The 24,187-nt window shown below is 43.3% G+C and overlaps 1 protein-coding gene across 5 annotated transcripts in view; it reads right to left on the reverse strand.

Moving 5' to 3' along the window:
• ERG (ETS transcription factor ERG) overlaps positions 1-24,187 on the reverse strand; it is a 195,067-nt gene that overhangs the window by 3,812 nt on the left and 167,068 nt on the right. For 3 of the 5 annotated variants that reach the window (XM_012526700.3, XM_004462322.5, XM_058296242.2), the window contains 6 exons: positions 16,193-16,396; positions 15,272-15,352; positions 13,354-13,425; positions 5,822-5,890; positions 5,103-5,159; positions 4,374-4,421 (listed from right to left, as the gene is read on the reverse strand). In XM_012526700.3, the coding sequence (XP_012382154.2) occupies positions 4,374-4,421; positions 5,103-5,159; positions 5,822-5,890; positions 13,354-13,425; positions 15,272-15,352; positions 16,193-16,396 (531 nt within the window). The remainder of the gene's footprint in view (positions 1-4,373; positions 4,422-5,102; positions 5,160-5,821; positions 5,891-13,353; positions 13,426-15,271; positions 15,353-16,192; positions 16,397-24,187) is intronic. The other 2 variants (XM_058296243.1, XM_012526698.4) reach the window with 1 other exon arrangement.

A 24,187-nucleotide genomic window follows, 5' to 3' on the forward strand; every position in this document is an offset into this window, starting at 1 on the left:
CTGGGAATAGGAAAAAAAAAAACCTGGATTTTTGATTTAACAGTCTAACATATGCTTCAATATAAACACATGCACTTGTTTGAAAATATCCAATGTCAACTTCCTCCCATAGAGAGAACAATTCCATAGATTTTGTATAAATACACAGACCTTACTAGACAGCCAAAATAACCTTTGGTATCTATTCAAAACCTTGGCACTGAATTTTGGGAATTTTCCCCCTGCCCGTTTTGCTTGTAAATGTGGGTAGTAGAGTCCCAATGGACAAACGTGGTCATATACCTCTCCTGCTTCTGAAGAACTAGAAATTCAGAGGAAGTAAATTTATGACTGAAGCTCAAAGCCCAAAGGACAGTCTGAGTTAATCTCTCATTATTTCACCCATTTGCCCTGAAGACACAGGGCTTAGATCTGTAACCATTCTAAGGGTCTATGGAAATAAGAGGCCAGTATACAAAATTCATGAGCTTACTAACATGAGAACAAACCTGAAAATTTAAAATCAATGAACATTAAAGTAAATGTCTATAAAACATAATACTTTTGTCAACCTCATTGTTAAATTTAATATTCACCATAAAACTCACTGCACTTGCAAACTGTTGGCAAGTTTAATCACTGTGCACAAATTCCCACAGATTTCCTCACTGTGCAAGAATTCTCAGCGGTGCACAATGAAGGCCAAGACAAATGTAAATTAAAAGAGTTACTGATAGCCAGAAACTTTCCAAAAAAAAAATGCTGTTTCACTGCCAAAACAATAATATTTAATGCACAATCAGGTGCACTGTAGAATATGCATTAGGGATTCCAAAGGCAAGAATGCCCAGGGCATAGAAAAGCCCTTCAATGGGTTGGATCGCTCATAGCTCAAACCAAAAATTAAAAAGAGAAGCTCTTAAAAGGGAGGCTTTTTCATCAGAAAAGAATCGCCACCTCAACCTCATGACAAAGCTAAGAAAGCGCCTCCAGACTATATTTTCTCCTTTTATCTTGATAACATCCTGTGACATCAGTAAGGAATAGCTAGTTTTGTCCTAGGATAACTAACAAAAAAGCCAGGGTGGGAGAGGAAGAAAGGTCTTTGCTAGCCTGTTCTGAACTAGCTGCCCCCCCCACCGAGCGAAGGTGGGGTGAAGGGAAGAGTGTACGGCCTGAAAGGGGACAGAAGGCAGTCCTTTAACTTTTAGAGGAAAGAGGTGTCTCAATGAGGTTAAAAGAATAGGAGAAAACTCAGGAGCAGTAGAGTACAGAAAGCAACCATGGGTTAAGTGGAAATGACATCCCAGTGCAAGGCACTGAAGCCACTCTGCTGACCAAGGGCCAACAAGGGTCGCGAACAAAGCAGGGAGGAGACCCCAGCAGGCGCCAAGGGATATGCCAGGGGGCAGATGCTTCCGCCATTCGTTTCATCACTTGGCATGGTGCAGAAACACCTGTGCGCACCACACGGCTCCTCCACCCTGGTAAGATGAAGGCAGCATGATGTCCCGGCTGGCAGGAGGGCTTTGGCCAGAGCTCCATGTGGCTCGAGCTGGTGGAGGGGCAGAGGAGCACCATGGTCGGGAGCACTAGCTTCCAAGTGAGTTCTGCCACTTAGGGGACACTGGGCAGCTCGCCCGGAGCTCTGTGCCCCAGTACTCTGTACAATGGGGGTACTATCTTGCAGGTCACCATGGAGATGCACTCACACTGTGAATTTTTTTGTCACCACGTGTGCGGGCTGCAAGCCAGGGTGTAGGGAAAGGTATGCCCCTCTCCTGTAGGCAAGAAAGGCCAAAGAGAAGGCAGTTTCCCCAGGAAGCACCACGTGGGCCATGCAAGAGCTTCAACGGCGGTGTCCCCAGGGCCCCTGGAAACCCCATCGGAGCTCACGGTGTGCTCACATGCAGGAGTTCAGGGAATCCCACAACGATCATTTGTTTAGCCCATTGTAGAGATGAGGAAATCGGGACTCAAAGAGACTTATCTTGTCCAAGGTGAGCAAAGCTTGGAAGCCTGACTCCCGGTTTGCACACATAGTCACTGTGGCAAACCGCTGCCTCCAGTCCTGGTTTCTGCACATACCAGGCCATCCGCTCCCCTGAGCTTGGGGTTCGGTGGGGCCCACAGGTTGACTGGACACTCCCACCTCCTTAACAATTGCTCAAACATCCCTCCACCGGTCTCTCTGGTCTTGCAGGGGAACAGGATGCACTTCCATGCCCACGAAATGCACTTCGATTTCATTAGAGGAACCACGTTAAATTTCGGCCATTCTGACTGGGACAAAAAAAGGAGCTGTGCTGCTTGTACTGATCTATGATATAAGATGCAGGGACATGCTTCTCTCAGCAGGAGAAACAGGGTCTGAATGATGCATCAAGTGAATTTTGGGGAGAGAGATGTTGGGATGCTGATATCATCCTGTGCATTCATGCTGTGTGATGTAATTTTTCCATTTAAAATGATGAAAAAGAGTTCACGTGGTATAAAGAGCAAAGGCAGCAATTTTAAGTGATGAAGGATTTATCAGAGAAAGGAAAAAAGAATCAAACAGGAAGAAGGATTCTCATTTATGGAGCGATAAAAGACATTCTGGTTGCAGGGGAAAGGCCGCATGGATATGACGGCCACATGGCCTAAGGACAGATGGAGAGGAGAGCGAATTCATTACAAACTAGACAAAATCATTCTTGACCTTAAGATCCCTTGCTGGCAGATCAGAATGTGGAGGTTGTCATTTTCCCCAGGCCCACTAAAAAGGACAAAGTGCAGTGGAATAAAGTGCAGCCGTTTGTCTTGACCGAGTGGCTGACCTGTTCTAGGGCCATGATAGGTTTTCAGCCTCGCCGCAGCTCTGGCCCTAAGTCCCTCTACCGATGCAGTCGCCCCAGGCTGCTGGGCATGGGAAGAGAGCAGCACCGCTGTGAGAGCTGACCCTCTGCTTAGGGGCAAGCAGCTGTCTTCAGCCCCAGTTTCTAACCAAACCAAGCAGAGCCCTTGAGCTGGGACAACACGGTCCAGCACACAGATTCCATTTAGCCAGTGGGCTGGGCGGGAAGGCCAGGCCGTTCTTGTCTGGAGCAGCTCGACTCTTTCCTCCTCTTCATTCCTGATCTCCTCCCCTCCACCTAAATTAGCTTTGTTCCACTGAATGGAAATCCTTCCTTTCTATTCTCATGGTCTCCCCTCTCCAAGACCTTCCTCTTCTCTTCATGCTTCACCAGGAGCTGTGTAGGGCAAGACAAATAAAAGACTTTGCAGAAGGTCAGTTTGAAACTGGCCTTCTTCTCTTAGAGGCTGTGCGACTCTCTGCATGTTTGCACATCTCCAATCCTCTGATTCCTCTCCTGTAGGTCGGAGATGATGACCTCCTGGGGTCACAGACATAAGCACTTGTGCAGGCCTTGTAGGGGTGGGAGTTACCTGATTGTTATTTCATATTATCGGGTTAACCTGCCCAGTGGATTTCAGCTTCTGGCCTTTTCCTCTTTCTAATCTATCCTGGACATTGCTGCCAGATCCATCTTCCCGAAGTACAACTGCTAATCATCTCAAACATCATCATTATTTTTATTTCAATGGTTACGGGGGCCATTGCAAATGGAAAGCTGAGCACAGGCTTGAGGAAGGACCACAGAGGAGACTCAGGCACCAGATGGATGTTCACATAAGAGAGAAGAGGCCGGGAGCAATGCAGTTTGGATCCTGTGAGGTAATTGCCTGTTCTGTGTCCATCTCGCTACCCAACAGCAAGCCCCCTGAGGTCAGGGGCTATACCGTGTTACTCCTTACAGCAAGTGTTTATCCAGCTCATTGCTAGGTGCTCAGCTGCTGAAAAACAGCCATTGTTTTAAGGTTAGCTAAAATTTACCATCAAAGAGACTGATGCTTAACAGTGAAAATATTTTATGTTCTCTGAGTACAGCTTCTATGTGGGGGATGGTTTGGCTTCCAACCCCATTTTGTCATTTAGGAAATATATATTCCAGCTTGTTCTTGCCACATGCCTGTTTCATCTTGACATTTGGATTTGATGTTGAGACTTCGCAGCATATGCTATGAATTTCTTTAGTGGATGCCAACACAGCTGGGTCTGATCTGAATACAAACAAATAAAACAATGTCCTCACTGAAAAGTGAGGACAGGTAGGTCTTTGGTAAGATCCTGGTTACAAATGGGCCAATTAAGAGTCTACACTTTCTTCTAGCATCTAAGTTCAAAAACATACCATTAAAGAGGAAACTAATTTTGCAGTCTTGCTGCTGTCCTTGTCACCTTTTAAAATTTGTTCAATGCAAGGAATGTTTCCCCAACACAAGTTTACCTACGAAAGTAACCATTTCCAAAAAGGTAAATTCGTAAGAGCAAAAACATCAGCACATCTCACCTGGGTTCGCAAGGCGACTACTCGTTGGTCCAAGAATCTGATACGGATCTACAGCAAAAAGAGAAGAAGTCAGAATCCTAAAGACACAGTCATGACTCGACAGGATGGGCCTTCACACATCATGCTGACTCAATTGTGTTTCCAGGTGTCAGAGCTGAAAATGCCTCCCCACCAATCCCCTAGCTCTACCCTCCACCTTAGATAAGATGTCACATAGGACCTGACAGTAGTTTCTCGCCAGTGGCCTCCTCATTGGCCTTGGTTCCAACTCCTAGCCCTGTGCTCCCCCCATCACAGGATAAACAGAGCAAGCCCGTGGTCAGCGCCCCGGCCACCCCGAGGCAGCCGTGGGCCGTGCTGCTCACAGCACTGGGGGTACGACCCCCACTGCGCTTCGGCCTTTGAATGGACACAGGTGCTGAACTGGTATCATGTGGAAGCTAACATTAAAAGAATTCAGAGATCACAAAGAAGCCATCTCTACGTTTGTTGCCTACAAGCAACCAGACTGTGTGTTTCCAGATTTATTGCATAGGTTTGGGAAATGTTATAGCAAAATCTCAAGTCATCGCAGTTGAGTAGACTGATGATTTTGTCCCCATTTTATATACGGGGCAGACATAAAGAAGACAAAATAATGTGACTTTCACTCAAAAAGTGATACATTTTTGAAATACCCTGCTGCACCTACGTCTTCCCTTTTGGCTGTTTGATGTCCACAAAACCTACCTAACTGAGGACGCTGGTCTTCGGTTTTGGGCACCGTGGAAGAAGGCGGCTGAGCAGCTGAAAATCCAAGAAGGAAAATGACAGTTAGCTATCACTTTTATTTGGCCACTAGTTGCTGATGCTGTTTTGTAATCATCTTATCGCTTAGTTTAGTTAATGACAAAATAGTCTTACTCTTAGAGTAAGAAGCATCTTATAAGGGAAAATTTCCTTTCTAGTGAAACCAAATGTAAAACTTGTAACCAAAACTGAAGGTGCTTATGTTATTTTGAAAATTTATTTGTACCCTACCTTTTCTAAAAAGTAATAAAATTAAAGAATTTAAGGTGGCTTAGAAGAGATTAAAATGATTCAAAGTCTAAACAAGTATATAAAGGGAAACTATTCAGGAAAACAAAATGAAGCCATGGATACTTTTAAGATCTAGCCAAGATAAAAGAAATCACTAATTATTTCTTTACTCAAGCATCCCATGACACATGAATTTGTCTACATTGAAACACACTACATGATTTGTTTCTTGTTGTATGAACGTAGCTGTAACCCAAATAGAGAAGATGAATGCATCTAAAGGCCAGCTGTGCTTTGTAGCCAGTGGGACAAATCTTCTACAAGTTGAAAAATCATAGATTAGCTAGAGAAATGATTATTTACTCCATCAACACTTATGCATTGCCTTGTGGCAGGTAAATTCAAGGCTGTAGGAGTCAGCATTATACCTTTTGACTGGGGGGTGGGGTGGCCATGACCAGTCCAGGCTGATCTCCTGGGTGGTTCATAAGGTAAATCTGTAAAGACAAATAAAGTAGCTGAAAAGTCAATAATATAAGTTTACAAATGAAATTGTGGTCTTTTAATTTTTGCACTTGTAAGACTAAATACTGTGCAGGAAAATCCAGTGATGCAATTAAATATTTACCCTGGACTCTACTAGATTTGGGTTTTATTTACATATTATAATTTTGTATATGTCATTGATAACTCTAAAATTTCCCCCCATTTGCATGAAAACTCCACTGACAGATTTTCACACAGCTTGCTGACTCTTTTAATTGTAGTAATTTCCTACAATCATAGTTCAAGACCAGACTTTAACAAAGTTTCTTACCATCTCATTTGTCCTCTTTCCAATTGGGACTGATCAAAATCTCTTTGTTATCTTCCTAAGCCACCCAAGACAAACATGACAATTTTGATGAATCAACCAATCAATTGAAAACTACTTTTTTAAGGTCTGCCCCTAAACCCACCAAATGATACATTCATGCTCCTTTTTATTTCTCCTTCTCTTATTGGAAGTGATCATGGTCATCAAGTTGTCTTATCTGCCAGCTGCCCCTCTAAGCCACCCCTCATTTTCCGTTTATAAGCTTATCCCTTTATCAATTGAAACTGATCCCTGATCAGTCCTAACTGGTATAATTTATTTTTCTAGGCAAATGTCTATTCTTTCTCCTTCTCTAAATGAATTTACAATTTCTCTAAAATAATTGCATAAAATAAATTGCAGGATTGAAAGTGTTGCCCCCACAACATATTAACAAGGACTATAAGGGCTTAAGTATGTGCCAGCGATTTCTTTAAACCCTTATTACATCTTTGCATTCCCAAATTTATTAACTATACTTTTGCATCTTTAGCATGAGTTCTATTAATGACTATCAAGGCCCAAAGTCATTTTAAGTTTCTTTTAAAAATACGGTCCAAAATATTATTCTACACACTTTTACTAACTGTGTAGACATAAAGCAATTTCTATCTGCAGTCCTAATACAGAACCATTTCAAGTTTATGCTCTTCTCTGATTGATGGTTTTTAGTTCAACGCCATGTACCATTCGGGGCCAACTGAATGTCATAGCCATTTAGTTCAGCAGGTGTTCAGTTGCCAGACACCTGGGGATGGCTAAGAAATCCCACTCTGAGGGTAGGGCAATGTAATTATTTTTAAGCCTCTCTTTAAACAAATCATTTAACCATGTTTAAAACTGGTGATTTGGGGGGTCAGTCTTCAAAGAGCTTGACTATGTTGTAGAAAACCTGTCTCATCCTATTTTCATATCCCAAAGAGAATGGAAATGCAGTGCAATGTGAAATTCAACACAGAATTGCCTTAATTTATTTGGTCTGTTTGGCTACAAGCATCACCACTAGTGTGGTCGATGAAATCCTACCCTCCAGAGTTTTAGTTGAGCTTAGATATTTTTTTCTTTTAAAATTTTGCTCTTACTCACCGCTCCCTTTCAGCTAGTATTTTTACATTTTTGGACCTTAAGCCTTTCCCACCCAGCTCCTCACGTTCTCACTTTTCTGCTGTTGGGGGTGCCTAAGGGAATGAAATCTGCAGCTGCTATCAATTTACAACTAAACTTCAATTTATGTCTCCAGCAACGCTTTGCACATGGATTCTCCTCCAGTTGCGTTTTGCCTAAAATGTCATTAGCCAGGGATTCAATTTGAGAATTTTCTCAGAAAGAAAAACTTACTAGCAAGCAATCCTGATAGCATATTAGCCTAATTCAGGAACAGACAGATTGTCAAGAAGGGGCTTCTGTTAGCCAGACAAGTGAAAGCAGCAAGATGATACAGAAATATTTTGTAGACCCTTGTTTCTCACAGTGTAGTCTGTGGGCCGGGAACAGGAACCACACCCTAGAGCTTGCTAGAAATGGAGTCTCTCACCCCAGACCTACTGAATCCAAACCTGACATTTAGCATAATCCCTGGGGGGCGAGGGTACACGTAAAGTGAAGCAGCGCTGCTCTAGACAACGTCCCTTGCTCTTTTCTAGATACCCATGTTCCTACAGATATATTACGAGAAATGCAATCTGGAGTGTGCCAATACCAAGAAAAACTGGTTAAAAGAGTTCTAGGTGAATGCTTTTGTCCAGGTATAAGAACTCTAAAGGAATGAGCAAGCATAAATAGAGGAGTCGGCTACTACTTAAACATGGGTATTGCTCATGTGATTGGCAAAAATTAATACCAAGAAACTACTAGGAAAAATACTTTTGAATCTCTATATTCATAAAACCCTTCTTAGATTTTATAGTCCTGTCTATATTCCCCCTGGATAGTAAGTCAGGATGTAAACACCACCAAATTAGTTCTTATTTTTAGCCAAGAATTTGAAATTGTTTACATGAACAACGGTGAACATGTTCATAAACATACTGCCATGGACGATAAGCAGGTTTTTGTTTTCATTCATGGAATTCTGGCCCAATGTTCCCTTATCTACTACCAATCACATGTTGTGTGGGAACTGAGTCCCCCTCCTGTGGGATGTGACATCGGCAGATGTTGAACTGAGCCTTGCTGAGAGGGGGGAGAGCCAGGGAGACCTCTTCAGCCATGACATCACTTAAGAACAGGCACAGTTTTGAGTAGTTCTCCTCTTTGGATGCTTCAAAAAGTATTACTCCATATACCTTTGCTAGTTCTTCTTTATTTATAGTAGCGCATAGGACTTTTAATAAGAGCATATTGCACATTTAATTTTTGGTGATCATTTCAGCACCCTTTCCATTTCTCTGCTTTTAGCTGAACTTTGATCTTCAAACTAATTAACTCATAGACTTGGCAGGCGGAAGTGCTTATATTGGAGAAGGCTGTTTTCTGATGTTGGTTATGCTCATTTTCTGTAAATCAAGACTGTGTTTAAAAACAGAGCTTCATAAAAGCCATTTCATAGGCATCTTTGGCTTACTCTAGAAGTAGAGACCATGTCATGACCCAGATGGAACAACAATATGAAGCTGCAAATAGGGAGCTTGACTGGTGCTGGCTCCTTCACAACAACGTCTTCGTTAATTTCCCGGGAAGCCGGTGAAGGTTCCTGGCTCTGAATGGGAGGCCTCGTCCACCCTCCTCCTTCCTCTAGACAATTATGAGTCAAGAGAATGCCCTCGCTGTGCTTCCCACAAGGGTTAAGTTAGCAAGTTTTATTTTCTCCTTTCATCAAACTCACGGAAGAGCAGCCCTCTTGCCTTCCACCCACCCGCTTTATTTTCAAAGGGCCAGAACTTGGATTGGGAAAGTTCATCCCCATTCATGCAAAATCCATTCTGCATTTATGAAGCATCACTGGAGGTCTCCTGGCTGGGGCTGGGGTGGGGCTAGAAGGAAAAGAAAAAGATTTGCCTGCTCTCAAGGAAATTAGATGTTAATGGGGAAGATAAATGGGAAAGATCAGGAGGTATCATCCAGGATCTGTTTAATGGCAGGAGTTTCTAGAGTCTACCATAACAAGATTAAGTTGTACTCTCCTGTTTTCCTCCAGATTTCCTCCTCTTGTTTTCCTCCAGTCCCTGAAAACCCTATACCAAAGACATGAAGATCTGTGGTCTTTTGCAGAAATTTTACAGACACTTCTTGTCTAGGTTTGCAGAACTCTTTTTGTTATGGTTTAACTAGAGGAAAACAAAAAAATGATTTTTAGCCATTTGGTACCATACAGGTTTTACATAGCACACAACCAAGGAGTATCGTACAGTGGCTGTATGGTGGATTTCATAACAGGAACGTTGCCATGGTGATGGAGAAGGAAAGGATAGGCTTGTGGAATATCCTCCTTGGGACAGACGAGAACCTTCACATCACCTGTGCCCAAAAAGCCACGCAGAGTGGTGCATCATGAGGTCAAACAACAGCTTGCAACTTTCTGTGAGTCAATCCTGCCCCTGTTTTTGCCACTTAGCTCTGAGATCTCAAGGGGCCCTGAGCTAAAAGGAGTATGTTCAGCAAAGGAGGAGCTGGTGTTTACAGAGGAGATGGAGAAAGGGTTTCTGGCAGTAATAACAGAAACAACTTGAGAAAAACAGGAAACACCTTAAAACAATGATCATTAAAAAAAGGATGTAAAATGATGAGCCGGGGTGCTACCACTTTACTGAGTAGAGAGCAAAATACATGTTAATTCAACAAAGGGTTCTTGAAGGATGGTGGAGTTTGAACCCAGAAAACTTGGAAAGAGAAATGGGAATAAACTTGGGAAGAGAAGGCAAGAACAAAGGGGAAAATATCCATTATTTGGTTCTCTGTAAGGTCACAAAACCATCTTTCCAATTGTGCTGTCAAATTAAAATGACAGAGAGTGTGGGCTATGGTGTGGACCATTGACCAAGAGGTGCAGTGGTGCTCAGAGATGTATTCACCAAGTGCAATGAATGTTTCATGATGATGGAGGAGGTTGTTGTTATGGGGGGAGGAGTGCAGTGAGGGGAGTGGGGGGTTTATGGGGACCTCCTATTTTTTGAATGTAACATTAAAAAAATAAAGACAAAAATATTAAAATGACAGAGTGGCATTATTGTGGACTTGACAGTGTAAGCATTAATGTAGCTCTGGAATACAGGATGCATTTGGGAGTCAGGTCACGAAAAAAGGGAGAAGGGATTGGGGGCAGTGGCCTGGGGATGGGTTCCTCTAGGTAGAAAGGAAAGGAGGGAGGTGGGGTGGAGAAGTGTGATTGAGGAGCTCTGGAAATAGGACCCTATAGGATAAATCATGTGGTGGGAAGGAGTCTCTGCAGAAAGAAGGAAAAATGTTATTTAATTTAACTAGTAAACCTCAAAACCCAGTAAAGTCAAAGACTTTATGATAAAACAGCTACAGTATAGAAAAGGGACAAATTGTTGTTCCCTAGGAAGCTGGCTTGCTTCAGGATTGACACAGAGATGCTAACCAGAGTCCTCTGCTTCCATGGAATGGAGAATTAAGAAATGAAGTGGACACGAAGAACATGACACAGCAAGTCAAGAGTGAAGGAGAGCAGGAACCCCAGGGTCAGTATCCCAAAGGACCCTCAAGGAAAGAGTCAACCATCATCTCTTCTGAAAGTAGTCAGATACCCATGGACCATGGGGACATAGATTCCCAGAGAACCCTCATTATGACTCATGATGCTCTGAGAATCAGTGATGTGATGTGCCTTCCTCTTGAGTCACCACAAAGTTCTCCACTTACAGTATCAGAGGTGTTTAGATATACAAGATCATCATTTTGAGATTGATCACTGTTCCACCCTAAAGCAATGGAAGACCCAGGCCATATAAATAATTCTCATCTCCAAGGTCAAACCCCCAAATGTGACTCACGATAAATAGGTCTCTGGTTTTCTTGGTTTGATTTAAATTCTTTACAGTTCAGATACTAAGATTGGTATCTCCTTTCAGAATCAGAGCAGCAACTGAAAATGGTATTGCCAATACAGACTGGGTCTCAGAAACATACTTTATTGAAACCAAGATTTGCAAGTAGGCTTTCTTCCAAATCCCACTTGAACAGGAAGAGCATCATCAGAGCCATGCGAGTCTTGTTTGAGATTCCGACTCTTGTTTTTCCCTGGATGTGCCAGATGTCACCCTCCTAGCCTCTCTTCCCTCCATGCACACACGTAGATGGGCCAATATTTCAAATCTACCATATCCTACAGTTTGGAAAAATGAGTTCCACGATCCACTGTTCTATCTATGAAGCACCAAGAAGCCAGGTGGCTGTGCCAGTGATTGAGCTGATAGTGTGATCTTTCAACACAGTTCACAACACTAGCTCTGGTTTCTGTAACTCAGCCAGAGGTATCTACGAGGTGGCTTAAAAGAAAAGCAAAATAAACAAACAAAAATCCCTGGCCTAACGTTTGGCGGATAGCTTTTATTTTTTTTCAGTATGGGTTTTTCCCAAGGATTCATTTACTAGCAGTAAACACAATCCTAGAGCTAGAGTAAAACTTGCATCTCTAGTTTCCATTTTCATTTCAAGCCTTCCCTTCTCACATAGTAGGTTTCTTTAGGTTCATTCTAGTTTACTTTAGACCCTGAGTCCTGTTCAAGTTTAAGTAACCTGTGAGATCTCTAGCATGACAGAAATAACTGACTACATTGGCTAAGCCTTTCCACCATACTTCCCAGGATCAGGGGAGTAAATTTCTACTCTGAGGTTAATGAAGAAAAATTTGTCAGTTCAAAGTCACTGGACAGTGTTGGCATGAGAACAACCCTAAGAAGCTTCTTCACTTATGCTATTCAGCCCACTGGCCCACACTTATTCTCACTGAAGACCCTCTAGCTGCCAAGCCTGGCATCTTGGGCCAGTTCAAACTCTGAGATTAGTGTGGCCTGGAAACATGTAATAGAGGTCAAAGAGCAGTAGCCTGGGTCTAAGAAGATTTGAGTTCCAGATCTGTATATGAACACGGAGAAACTGCCCTGCTCCCCTGAATTTCAATTTTCTCAATGATGAAGCTGTCACAGTGATATCCAGCTTACAGGGCTTTTCCAGGTCACAGTGAGGGGACTGATGGCTGAGGCATGCTGTTCCCTCATCCAAAATGTCCTTCTGCTCATTCTCCACCTGGGAAACATCTAATTTGGCTTTTGGCTTATATATCCCTTCCCCTGGAATAATTTCTTCCTTTCATGGGGGTTGAGTTCCTTCCGCATCCTGCCCCTATAGCCTCTATTGTTAGAGGTTGTAAGTATCTCTACAGAAACATCTAGAACTTCAAGTTGAACATTCCTATAAGCGTGGCTGTCTCTGGCTCAAGGGTGTGAGCATGTTCACCTTTGTACCCTCAGGGTCTAGAATGGTGGCTGACACAGAGGTGGCCCTTGAGTACCTGTTGGGTGAATAAGCTAGCTGTATGACGACAGGAAACCTTCTGAAGTCTGGTTCATCTTGTATTCCCAGACCCTAACATCATGCCTGGCACAAAGCGGCACTTGATAAGGTATTTATTTTTTGAGTGAATGAACTTGTAAATTAATTACCTAAATAAAGCCTATGAAAAGGCATAAAGTAGGAATCAGATATAAATATTATCTACTACATGCTTTTCATCTGAATGACTGGTTTCTTGTGGCATGCTGGCCATTGCCGACTATTGCTAAAGAAGATCCTTCTTGCTTTGTGCTGTTCCCCCTGGAGGGATACATGTACATATAAGCCCACCAATGAACTTGAAAGCAGACGTACTCCTTGTTGCTGGGCCTCCACAATCTGTCTTTCAGAGCAGCTAGTTAAGGTCTAATCTGCTTTTCATTCCCCAATGCAGGGACCTTGAGTGTGATCTTTGAGTGAAATGCTTTAACTGAATTTAGTTTCAAGATCAACAGAAGCCGAATAAGACTGTGGGACAGGTTTCGGGCCCAGGGACCTCTCTCTTTGTTTCGTATGACTTAGGCCACGGCTATCGGCAGGGCGTCCTGGGATGTCTCTACATGAAGACCTTGCACAGGGGTGTTTTCGTACCTGGCCTAGTTGTAATTCTTTGCGTAGCTTCAGGATATACTGAAGTATTTGGAAAAATAAAAGCTGCACCCCCTGCAGACAAAAGGAAAGACAAAACATGTGAAGGACTTCTGTGGTGGTTGCCAGCCTCGGCATCTGCGCCAACTCTACTTTGCCCTGTCACAACAAACGGAGGGGCCGTCGGGAGAAAGGACAAGCAAACGAGTCAGAAACAGGCTCCCCAGGTGCACGGTAGACAGGAGCGCTCCTGTGCACACCTGTTCTAACGTGGTTTATGTTTGATTTTACAGCTTCTGGCTGAAGTCCCATCTGTGCCCCTCAGCCATATCATTTTATTTTTAAAAAAACTCTATGGTGTGAGATTTTCTTGGTGTTTTTTTCTCTTTCAAATTGTATAAAAACCCATAAAACATTTTACAGAGCACTTGGAAAGCAGTACCACATAATTTTTGAAAATAGTTTGCCTAAATATCTACAGATCTTATTAAAAACCAGTTCGCCTCTCTGTTCAAATGCACATTCGCCCTGTCTCTCTTTCCGTCAACTCGCGCACTGTTAGCAGAGAAAAATCCCTTCTCCCAGTTCCGTCCATTTGGAATCCATTGACCTTTTCTTCTGTTGCTTTAGGTTTTAAGGATAATAGAAACAATGAAATCAAAGATTTCTTGAAACTCACAGACTTCGAAAATTTGCAACAGCTTAGAAATGATCAGAAAATGTGTGTTGTTCAAAAGTTCTTGGGACTCTCATGAGCGGGGAAATTACTCTAAGTTATTAGTTATTTCTGGCCACGAAGTCATTAATAGGCTGATGTGTGTAACCAACTGAAAAGGTGCACTGCCAAACTCAAAGCCCTTTTTTCCCCCTTTAGATGAAAAGCACAGTGTTTCGAATGCTGGGGACCAAGATAAACTAGCATATTCCTCGTACTACTTAAACCTGCACTCCCTCACATTAGGCCGTGTAGAATACAGTGGCAAATATTTTGAACACTGCTGGATTTCCCCGTGAGGGCTGAACATGAGTTAGCCTGCGTGCTGGCACTGGCTGGTCTCACTCCCGGGCGAGCTGGCAGGAGAGGACGCATCGGGCAAGCACGGTAGGGGACAGCAGCCTCGCGGCCATGCTGGGTAGTTCCCGCCATCAGGAGGGAGGCCATGGAGGTGGGCCAGGAGCACATTCACCCGCACAAGGCTCAGCCTCTCTACGGGGAGGGCAGGAAGGAAGGTTAGCCAGGGTGAAGCACTGGGTTAACCCTACGAGGCTCAGGAAGAAAAAAAAAAAGCAGTCATGGTTAGAGACAGAGAAGGAGGCATTTGGTTAGTGACTGACTTCCCATCTCCCCAAATTCTCAGAGTTGTCCCTCTGAACTGCAGCTCACCAAACACCACCACTGCCTTTTACAAAGAAGAAAATTAATGTCAGATCACATGACTCAAAACTTCATCAGAAAGGGGAAATCAAACTCCCACTCGTCCTGGTATACATTCCTTTAAGAATAAAAAGAAAACAAAAAAAGGAGAGGGCTTCGGGGCTCTGTACAGGGAAGAGGCTTTTCGTTTCCACATTATCCGCACAGCACCTCCTTGGGACTAATAGGAGAAGCTCGTAATCCAGCCAGCGAGGGCGAAGGCTCTGGCTACAGGCTCATTCTGTACATCTCCCTGGTAAAAGAAATCCTTGGATTCCAAAGGGGGTGGAAAGGAGCGCTCAGCGGCCCAAGGGCTCCACCTGCCCTTCAACCACCAGCACAACCCACAGCGCCTCCTCTTCATCCAGAAGAGCCCCTCGACCATCCACCTCTAAGCCCTGCCTTCCCGATGCACTGACCAGTCGGTCCGATTTTCACCTTTAAAACATGCAACCTGCACTCAAGCCCCTGTGCCTGTCCTGTGGGGAGGGGCAGGGCCAGCATTACCTGTGTTTCTAGCATGCATTAACCGTGGAGAGTTTTGTAAGGCTTTATCAACATCATCTGAAGTCAAATGCGGAAGAGGAGCTACAAAACAAAACAAAAGGCAACATCAAAGTGAAAAAAAAGAGAGAGGATTACCTTTTGAAAAAAGGAAGGAAGGAAGGAGGGAAGGAAAAGAATAGTCATCACCCACTTCCCACCCAAACATGATGGGCGACTTGGACATACCGCATTCACCCTGCTACTTTGTTAGCGTGTTAAAACCTAGACAGGCACCCGGATTTAACTCAGGGAATGAAGGGTTGGAATGCCAGGCAAAGCAAACTGATGAGAATATCAATGGACTCCTGCACTACTACTACTATGAGTTCCTTCTAACCATGCTTGATGTTTTAATAATGAAAGCATGCAGCAAACTGTGGTTTCATGCCTCTAAGCACCAATATGCCATTCCCTCTCTGTCAGGTTCAGTCAAATCTCATGATGTGAAGTGAAGACGTCCCTCATTTTGTGTTCAGGTTAGGCAAGAAAGGGGGCTCTGTGCAACTTTAGGAAAGATAAACCCCATAATTTTCATCAAGGAGGAACCTTCCCATAATGCTTCTATTTGAACTTTGGGCATCACGGAGGCTACAAATTGTGTGTTTTCCCCTGACGTTTGATCTTCTTGGTTTGGGGGGCTCCCTCTCAGCCTGGAGGAGTGGCTGAGGGCTGACGTGGCCTTTGGGCTTCTTCTAAGCACCGAATACCCCTCACTAGGGTGATGCTGGCAGGGCGTCCTTCCTCTAAGTCATGTCGTTCTACTGCTCAGTTCTCTCAGACCCTGAACGGGAAATGGGTTAAAGCAGGAAGATGCTGGCACATCTGAAGCTGGGGTTAGAGGTGACCAACAGAGCCAGGGCATGAGTAAGGGCGCCGTCTTACTCTCTCTGAGGTAGTGGAGATGGGAAAGAAGGATGTCAGCGTTGTAGCTCAGGGTGAGCCTCTGGAAGTCGTCTTTGGTCATCTTGCACAGCTCCTTCCCATCAATGTTCTGGAATAACAAGACGTCGACATCCAGAAGGCCGTATTCTTTCACCGCCCACTCTAGCCACTGCCGGACATGGTCTGTACTCCACAGTGTTGGATCTGAAAGGAGATTAAGACATATTCGATCAACCCCCGAGACAAACTTCTGGCACAGTCATATCCCAGGTGGAGATTCCCACCAGCAGCCCCTGCCGACTCTTCCAGAAGCACGTGCCTCAGATCAGGCAAAATGAGCGGTCCAAAAAGAATGTCTTTGGGGAAAGACACAATGCCCTCTGACTCACACCCACGGGTCATTGTCTGTAGAGTAAATTGTCCCGGATTATTCACACCACTTGACCCCTTTCTTACTCAGATGATCTAAAATTTCCCATAGAGATGTTTTATTCCCTGAAAATTGAGTAAGGTTGTTCTTTAAGAAACTATGGGTAGGCTTACATAAAAATGAGACTTAACAACACACATAGTGAAGATGCTAATTACAGTTTCCAAACAAACAACAGTATTTGTACAAAATACTAAAAAACACTGACCGCAGACTTGGAAACATAGTATAGAATAGAGTGTAGGCAAATGAAAGCCCTAGTACCTACCCTGAGGTGCCATTTGTAAGAGAGAGGCAGTTGGTTACAGGCCCCTTCTGCAGAGGGTTTGGTTGTGCAGCTAATTCTCACCTGCAGGAGCTAGGGTTGCGGATGAAGGTCACATTCCACATCGGTGCAGCACAAACACCCCAGGGGCTGTGGGCAATGCTACGCTCCACTGCTGCACACAGGAGAGGACCCCCTGGTGCACGAAGAGGAGGGCAGAGCCCAGGGGAGATGGAGCAGCTGGCCCCAATGGTAACACCCTCCCGGGAGAGGTACTCAGACTGCTCCACGGGTCCCCAAGTTCAGGGAGACACCTGCCAGGAAGCAGGAGCCTGGAGGACTAATCCCAGGGTCTCTGGATTTGCTGCATCCTCAGGGAGTCTGTGTCTCCTTTAAGTGTATGCACCATAGCTAAAATGAGCCTTGAGCTCAGTGTTCTGGATGGGCCCTTAGAGGTCAGGCATGTCACAATGGGATGAATATCATGAATGAAAAGATCTGATATGGGAATGAATAATCCTTTGAGTTGCTTTTTAGAACCTCGTTTGGTCCCACTAATTTGCAGGCTTCTCAAGAATGGACCATCAAGTGTGACACGGGAATACAGTTTAAGTTTACAGAAATAAATAGCAAGAGCAGTGAGAAAAGCCAATCCTATCACCAGAGTCCTCCTCCCCTCTCTTCCCCTTCCTTCCCCCCCCCCTCCCTTCCTCTTTTCCTTCCACCATCCTTGTCTGCCTCTGTCCACCTCTCTTTCATTCTGCTGCATAATGAATAATTTTTTCAACCTCAGCAGAAGCACCCTTGTTCCAGTTTCCTCCTGGATAGCCTAGAAATAGCCACTATTCTGAATTTGCTACATCTATCGTTCCTACACAAAGTTTAATGTTTTTACCATCTCAACCATGCATATTGTTTTGTGGTTTTAAAGTGAACATAAATAGTATCTTATTTTCTCCAGTCAACTGGTATTATCAGGATTTAGCCAAGTGAATGCATGTAGATAAATTCACTCATTTAAATAGCGCCTGGGCATGAAGAGACACGATTTACTTATCAGTGAGCAGCTTGGTGTCCACATCCCCTCCCACAAGTGAAGGCGTTTGCACTGGTTCACAGCCTTGGCTGCACCCGTAATCACCCACAGAGGTTCTGATTTCATGTGGACCCCAGTTTGGGCAGCACAGTTTTCAAACACTCTGCAGGTGATTCTAATGTGCAGCCAAGGTTCAACCCAACTGTGTCATGGCCTCACTGCTCGAAGTGTGGTCCTCACACCCAGCAGCATCAGCCTGACGGTGGGGTGGGGATGACCAGGGTGGGGGAAGGGGAGGGTGGATGGCACACATCATTAGAACTAGTTTAGAGTCTGTATTTTCCCAAGATCTTCAGGTGATTCCTGTGAACTTTAAATCTGGAGACTTCCTGGACCACAGCATGTACCTAGATGTGGAATTGCTGGGTCTTAAGGAACATACATTTTCAAACATTACCAGTTAGTTGGTATTAGATCTCAACCAATATTAGACTGCTAACACCTTAGATAAATGAATAGAATCTGGAAACTAAGGTGAACTCTGGGTATTCTACAGAGTAGAACTCAAGTGCTAATGTTGACAGTGAGGTGTATATATTCCTTTGTAATCCGAACATGGAAGCATAGGAAAAATTGACGTGTATCTGGAAAGTTATCTTTCCCCAGCTCATTGAACTTTAGGTGGCTCTTTGCCAAGGGGTTGGGATTTTATTCTCAGGGATAACACGCTCACAAATCTAGGTCATTTTCATAGAAGTTTTTCTTTTTCTTTATTCATGGCATACCATGATTCCTCATTACATAAAAACAGATCATATGATGCTCTTAGACGACCCTTACACTCAAGTCTTCTTTATCCTTGGTTCTGGGCAAGCGACAATTCTAGTAGCCTTCAGACAGCAGACCCTGTGGTCCACAGTCCTCCCCGAAGTCATTCCATTTTACTTTACTCATTAGTTAATACCTAGTGACATTTTGTTCTGTTTTGCTTTGCTTTTAACAATATGAGGGGCCTATTTTTGGTGTAACTACTTTCTAGAAACCAACTCATTCTGAGTATGGATTTTCTTCTCTTAGTGGTAGAAACAGATCTTCTCAAAAATGGTACATCAACATCATTCCCAAAGATTACTGTGCTCTGTAATATAGTACTTTTATGCTAAAATGGCAAAATAACACCTTAGGAAGCTAACCCAAGAAATCCATCTCTTTATTGTCTCTTGGCAGGATCTGGACTGCTTTCCCTCGCCAAGCTGAGGTTTGTCACGGCTCGAACAATTTTCCTTCAACGGAATCATGCACCTGACCCAAGAGAAATTTCTGAACTTAGAGTGCCCTTATCTCTAGAATTCTTATTCTGGGTTGGTAAAATAGCTATTCTCATATACCACTGATGTCCATATAAATCACTGCAACATTTCTGATGGCCACTTCAGCAATACATTTCAAGTGTCTTAAAAAAATGTGCATTGTTCCTGATCTAAAAATTCCACTTCTAGAAATTTATCCCAAGGAAATAAAAGAGGATGTGTGCACTGATTTGTTTTCAAGGATGTTCTTTGTAGTGTTGTTTATAATAGCGAAACACTGGAAACACCCAAAATGTCCAGCAACAAGAGGATTGGTCAAGTGGTGGTACATTTAGGAATGTTCCTGTGACATTTAGGAACTAAAAATTACAAAGCTGAAATATATTTACTGATATGAAAAGATGTTCAGAGTAGATTAAGTAAAAAGTTTTCAAAACAGCATTGTAGTATAATTACACTTTGCAAAGAAACATAAATACATGCAGAGAAAGAAGTTTGGATGAACATGCAGCAAAATGTCAACTCTTTCTCTGAAGAAAGAGAGGGGATTTTTAGATTTTGCATTTTTACTAAACTATAGTTTCTCTTTTTTCTAAAATAAACATTGACTACTTGGGTTAAAAAGTTATTTATAAAAAATATCCTATTCCCCCTAATGTTCCCAATTCAAAACATGGTTTAAAAAGGATTTTTGAAATATTAAATATTGTTATAAAAGTTCCTTCAAGGGTATAAAAATGTAATCTCATTTTCTTTGGCATTTTGTTAATTGCTTCATTTGAAAAGAACAAAATCACATGAAGTCGGGGGGTATCCTTTTGTGATCTAATTTCAACACCTCAGCCCTCTAAGATAACGTTTATTTAGGAGGCACTGGGATTATAGCCAGAACCTCGAACATGCAAAGCAGGCACTCAACCACTGACCTACACCTGCTTCCCTGCCCTTTCAGATTTTAAGTGAAGAGTGCTAAAACAAAACCTGGCCACTTGGCAAACAAAGGAGGGTGTTCCTTTCCCTTCCTGGCCTTGGGGCTCTGATCAGAGCCTCTCTAAAGGTGTTCCCATAGAGAATAATTTGCAAAGGATAAGCCCAAACCCCTCAGTCCTTAGTTGCTGGGCCTTGCAGCCTGCACAGGGGTTCTTCCACCACCACCGAGGCAGGTAGTTTAGGGAATGGGAAGACAAGTCTAAGACATGACAGAAAAACATGGTCGTGAAACATGTGGCCCTAGAAACGCCCTGAAGGAAAAACCACACAGAGGAAGCTGCCGCAAGAACTCTGTGAGGACCGGGCCATGAGAAGGCCATTTGGAACCAGATTTCGACCAGGGTTAAGGGAAAGCCCTGGATATCCTTAAGGGGCCTCATCATTGGGCCCTTGGGGAACTGACAGGTGGGGTAACCAATCAGAGCAGCAAACAGCTAGGTCCCCTCCCCTGGGGGCTCTTTTTTAAGAGCTTAAAAAGTAACCACACAAGCCAAATCTCTCTCTCTGCCTGGAGCAGCCCACACCTCCACCTGGGGATACATAGTCTGTTATTTTCTCCCATTTCTGTTCCCTTCTCCCACTTTCCTCAATAAACTACTGGCCTGACTAAACCGACATGGTCTTAAAATTCTTTTATGTAATAACATAGTCAAGAACCTAGAGGAATCTGGCTTCACCACTGCCCCAGACCTTGGTCCTGCAGCCACACACACCCCCTGCCATCTCCTGGACCAATGCTCCCACACCTATGTCCACAGGTCCCCTCTTGCCTGGAAGGCTAGCCCTTCCTCTTCCCCTTGCCAATACCACCCCTCAAGGCTCAGCTGCAGATCGCCTCCTTTGCCACTCTCTTCAAGGATCTCACTGTGTCAGCACTGTGTAGGGCAGTGATGATGAGACCGAGGGTGCAGTCTCGGCCCCTGTCAGAGCCCGCCCTGAGCTCCACCCCAGCCACCTGTGCCAGGCATGGATGCTGCAGCTCCAGGTGGCCTTGCTGAGGGCTCAGGTCATTGAAGTGGGGGCCGAGCTGCCAGTTTTTGGTCTGCACTCACTTTTCATCTCCCTGGTCCCCTCCAGGGCCCATGAGACCGCAGCAAAGCATTTTTGCTTCCGTCCCACCACACCATCACAGAAGGGGTTCAACAAGCTCCAATAAGGCCCAACAGGTCCTAGCATCTTTCCTGACCCCGAACCACCCTGAGAAGGAGAAAAAGGGGAGCAACCGAATGGGCCCCTCCTGACGCTCACCTTGCCTTTGATTAGGTGTGGGGTCTGGCCTCGGTGACAGCATCTGCTGCCTACAGGGAGTGGCATGGCTGGAAACTGTCATCTAACCTTATGTCTCAGCTTACTTTTCCTCTTTCTATAAAACGAAGACCACGGTAGAATTCTAGGACCCGAGGAGTGACACCAACATGATGTAGACTAAGATGACTCAATGGCGAGTTACTGAGCACTTAGCATGTGCAACTACTATGGGGATTTAGAAAAGACCAAGACAAGAGGTACCGAGACTCGACTTGGGGAGGCAGCCACAGATACAACAGAGAATTAAGCCTGTGTTTTCCAGGCAGGAAGGGGAAGGCCAGGAAAGCAGCTACTGAGTCCAGCGAAGGAGAGGGCAAGGCTTCACCAGTAGGGTTTGGGCAGTGTCCGGAATAATGGGAAGGATTTTGACCTACGTAAGGCAACAAATAGAGAAGGTCTGTAGTTTTAGGGAACTGCTTGAGCCCAACTTCATGATCAGGGATGAATGAAATATGTGATACGTTCAGGGAGAAGACCTGAATGGCTGGAAGGAGGAGCACAGTGAAATGTAAGGATGGAGATGAAAACTGAGATAAGATCAAGGAGGTTCTTACCTAGGAATTTCAGAATCATTGAAAAGTTCTGAGAAATTAAAAAACTGCTTTAAATTACTACAAGAACAGCAAGCTTGAGGATGAAATAAAAGGCTTTAATAGCATCCAGGATATCCATTTTGGGTTCTAATTCAATCATTTAGTAGATGTAAACATTAACCTCTCTGCAATTAGTTCTCTTTTTTCTGTAAGTAAATGAAATGTTAGAGGAATAGAAAAGTATATGAGATAATGTATGTGAAAGCACTTTGCCAATAATAACATATTGCAGGAAAAAATGCACCAATACACTGGATTTTGCATTGCAAACTCAGCTAAAATGAGATAAACAATCTATTATCATTGGGGCAGTCCTCTTCCTTTAAGCACAAAAGTCTGATTTATCACTTTATTTTAAGAACCTTTTGGAGGTGCTTCTGTCTGATGACTCATGAGCCACTGGAGATAAGTTGTTTTGTTTTCAGCCCTCAAGTCCAATTGTTTTGAAAACATCTGTGCCATCACTCCACCACATCATTGGAACCAAAATGGTAAAATCCCATAGCACAGGGCTAAGATGCCCTGGCTCTCCAAAGCCTCTTATTTGTAATTTGGATACTTGTTTAATACCCAACAGTTTGACCAACATCATTTCAGTAAATTAAGACTACAGAAGAGGGAAGAAAGAAAAAACCATCACACAAAAAATGTGGAGTCTTACTGTTCAATATTCTGTGTGTTGTAACAGCAGGGGGAATATTTGGGAAGTCCAAGTGGTGAGTGGGAGGAAGGTTGAATTCTATTTTGAAAAAAAAATGCATTTCCTTGAAACAGGATGGTGACCTAGCAGAGTTCCACTACTGCCAGGAAAATATTAAGTCGATATTTTAAATCAGGCAAGAGGGCACTGCATTCCCGAGGACATGCGCCTTCGTGAAATGAAATGGCTCACACACCCAAACATCCTGTTTCGGAGGAATGACTTAAAGCAAGATTATACAAGATTCAAATTGGTAATGATGTAAACTCTGCCTGTCACTTTTCTTGAACACGATCAATGTAAAATATTGGCTTCCAGATAGCGAAAGTACCCTTGGTTATGAAAAAATACAGCCCTTCCCCTTCAAAAACATACCTCTAGGCCATATCACTCTCCTAGTGAGGTCTTTGTTTTCAAAATCTGGCCTAGGGCAAGTTTGCCAATCTGCTGTTAAGACACTTTTAAGCCTGAAAAAATAAGATTTAACATTCTCCCCACTCCTGCGGACAGGCTTTACATTTATAGAGCCCAGGAGAGAGAACTGGCCTAAATTTGAGCAATCACAAATTCAAATCTGGTTTCAAGTAAAGAGCTACCCTCAAGGTTCTCCCTAGACATTGTAATTTCCAAATGAATGGACAGTATGCAGTTAAAATTTTTTACTCATTACAATTTTTTTGCATTTTGGTCAGAGAATGTAGTCTATATGGTACTGATTTTTAAAATACTGGCTGTTACTTTTTGGTGGCCTAGCATATGGCAATTTTTGCAAATGTCCTTTGTGTGCTTAAAAAGAATACAGCCTGTAGTTACTGGGTACAAGATTCTAATCATTGGATCAAAGTTGGTAATTTATATATAATATCATGTCATCGGTCTATTAATTACTGAGAAAAGTGTACTAAAATCTCCCACTAAAATGGATTTGTCTATTTCCCCTTGCAGTTCTCTTAGTTTTTGTTTCATGCATTTTATGTCTGTTATTAGGTAGATGAAAATTTATAATTGTTATACCATTTTCTTTATTAACCTTTTTATTGTGCAATGACCCTCAGTTATCTGCAGTAATAATTTCTGCTTGAAAGTCATTTTGTCTGCTTTCTATTTCTATTTTTGTCAGCTTTCTTTAGATTAGATTTGACTGTAATATCTTTTTCCATCTATTTGCTATCAACCTTTCTTTGTCTTTAAATGTTAAATGTTTTAACAAACAGCATATAAATGACTTTGGGGTATTTTTTAATGTAGTCCAACACTGTCTTTAATGCCAAGTTTGATCTATTTACATTTACTGTTACTGATCTTTCTGCTTTCTACCATCTTATTTTGTGCTTTCCATTTAACTTGCCTTTTCTGTGCTTGT

The sequence above is a fragment of the Dasypus novemcinctus genome, chromosome 4, assembly GCF_030445035.2.
Source record: "Dasypus novemcinctus isolate mDasNov1 chromosome 4, mDasNov1.1.hap2, whole genome shotgun sequence".
In the NCBI taxonomy this organism is placed as follows: domain Eukaryota; kingdom Metazoa; phylum Chordata; class Mammalia; order Cingulata; family Dasypodidae; genus Dasypus; species Dasypus novemcinctus.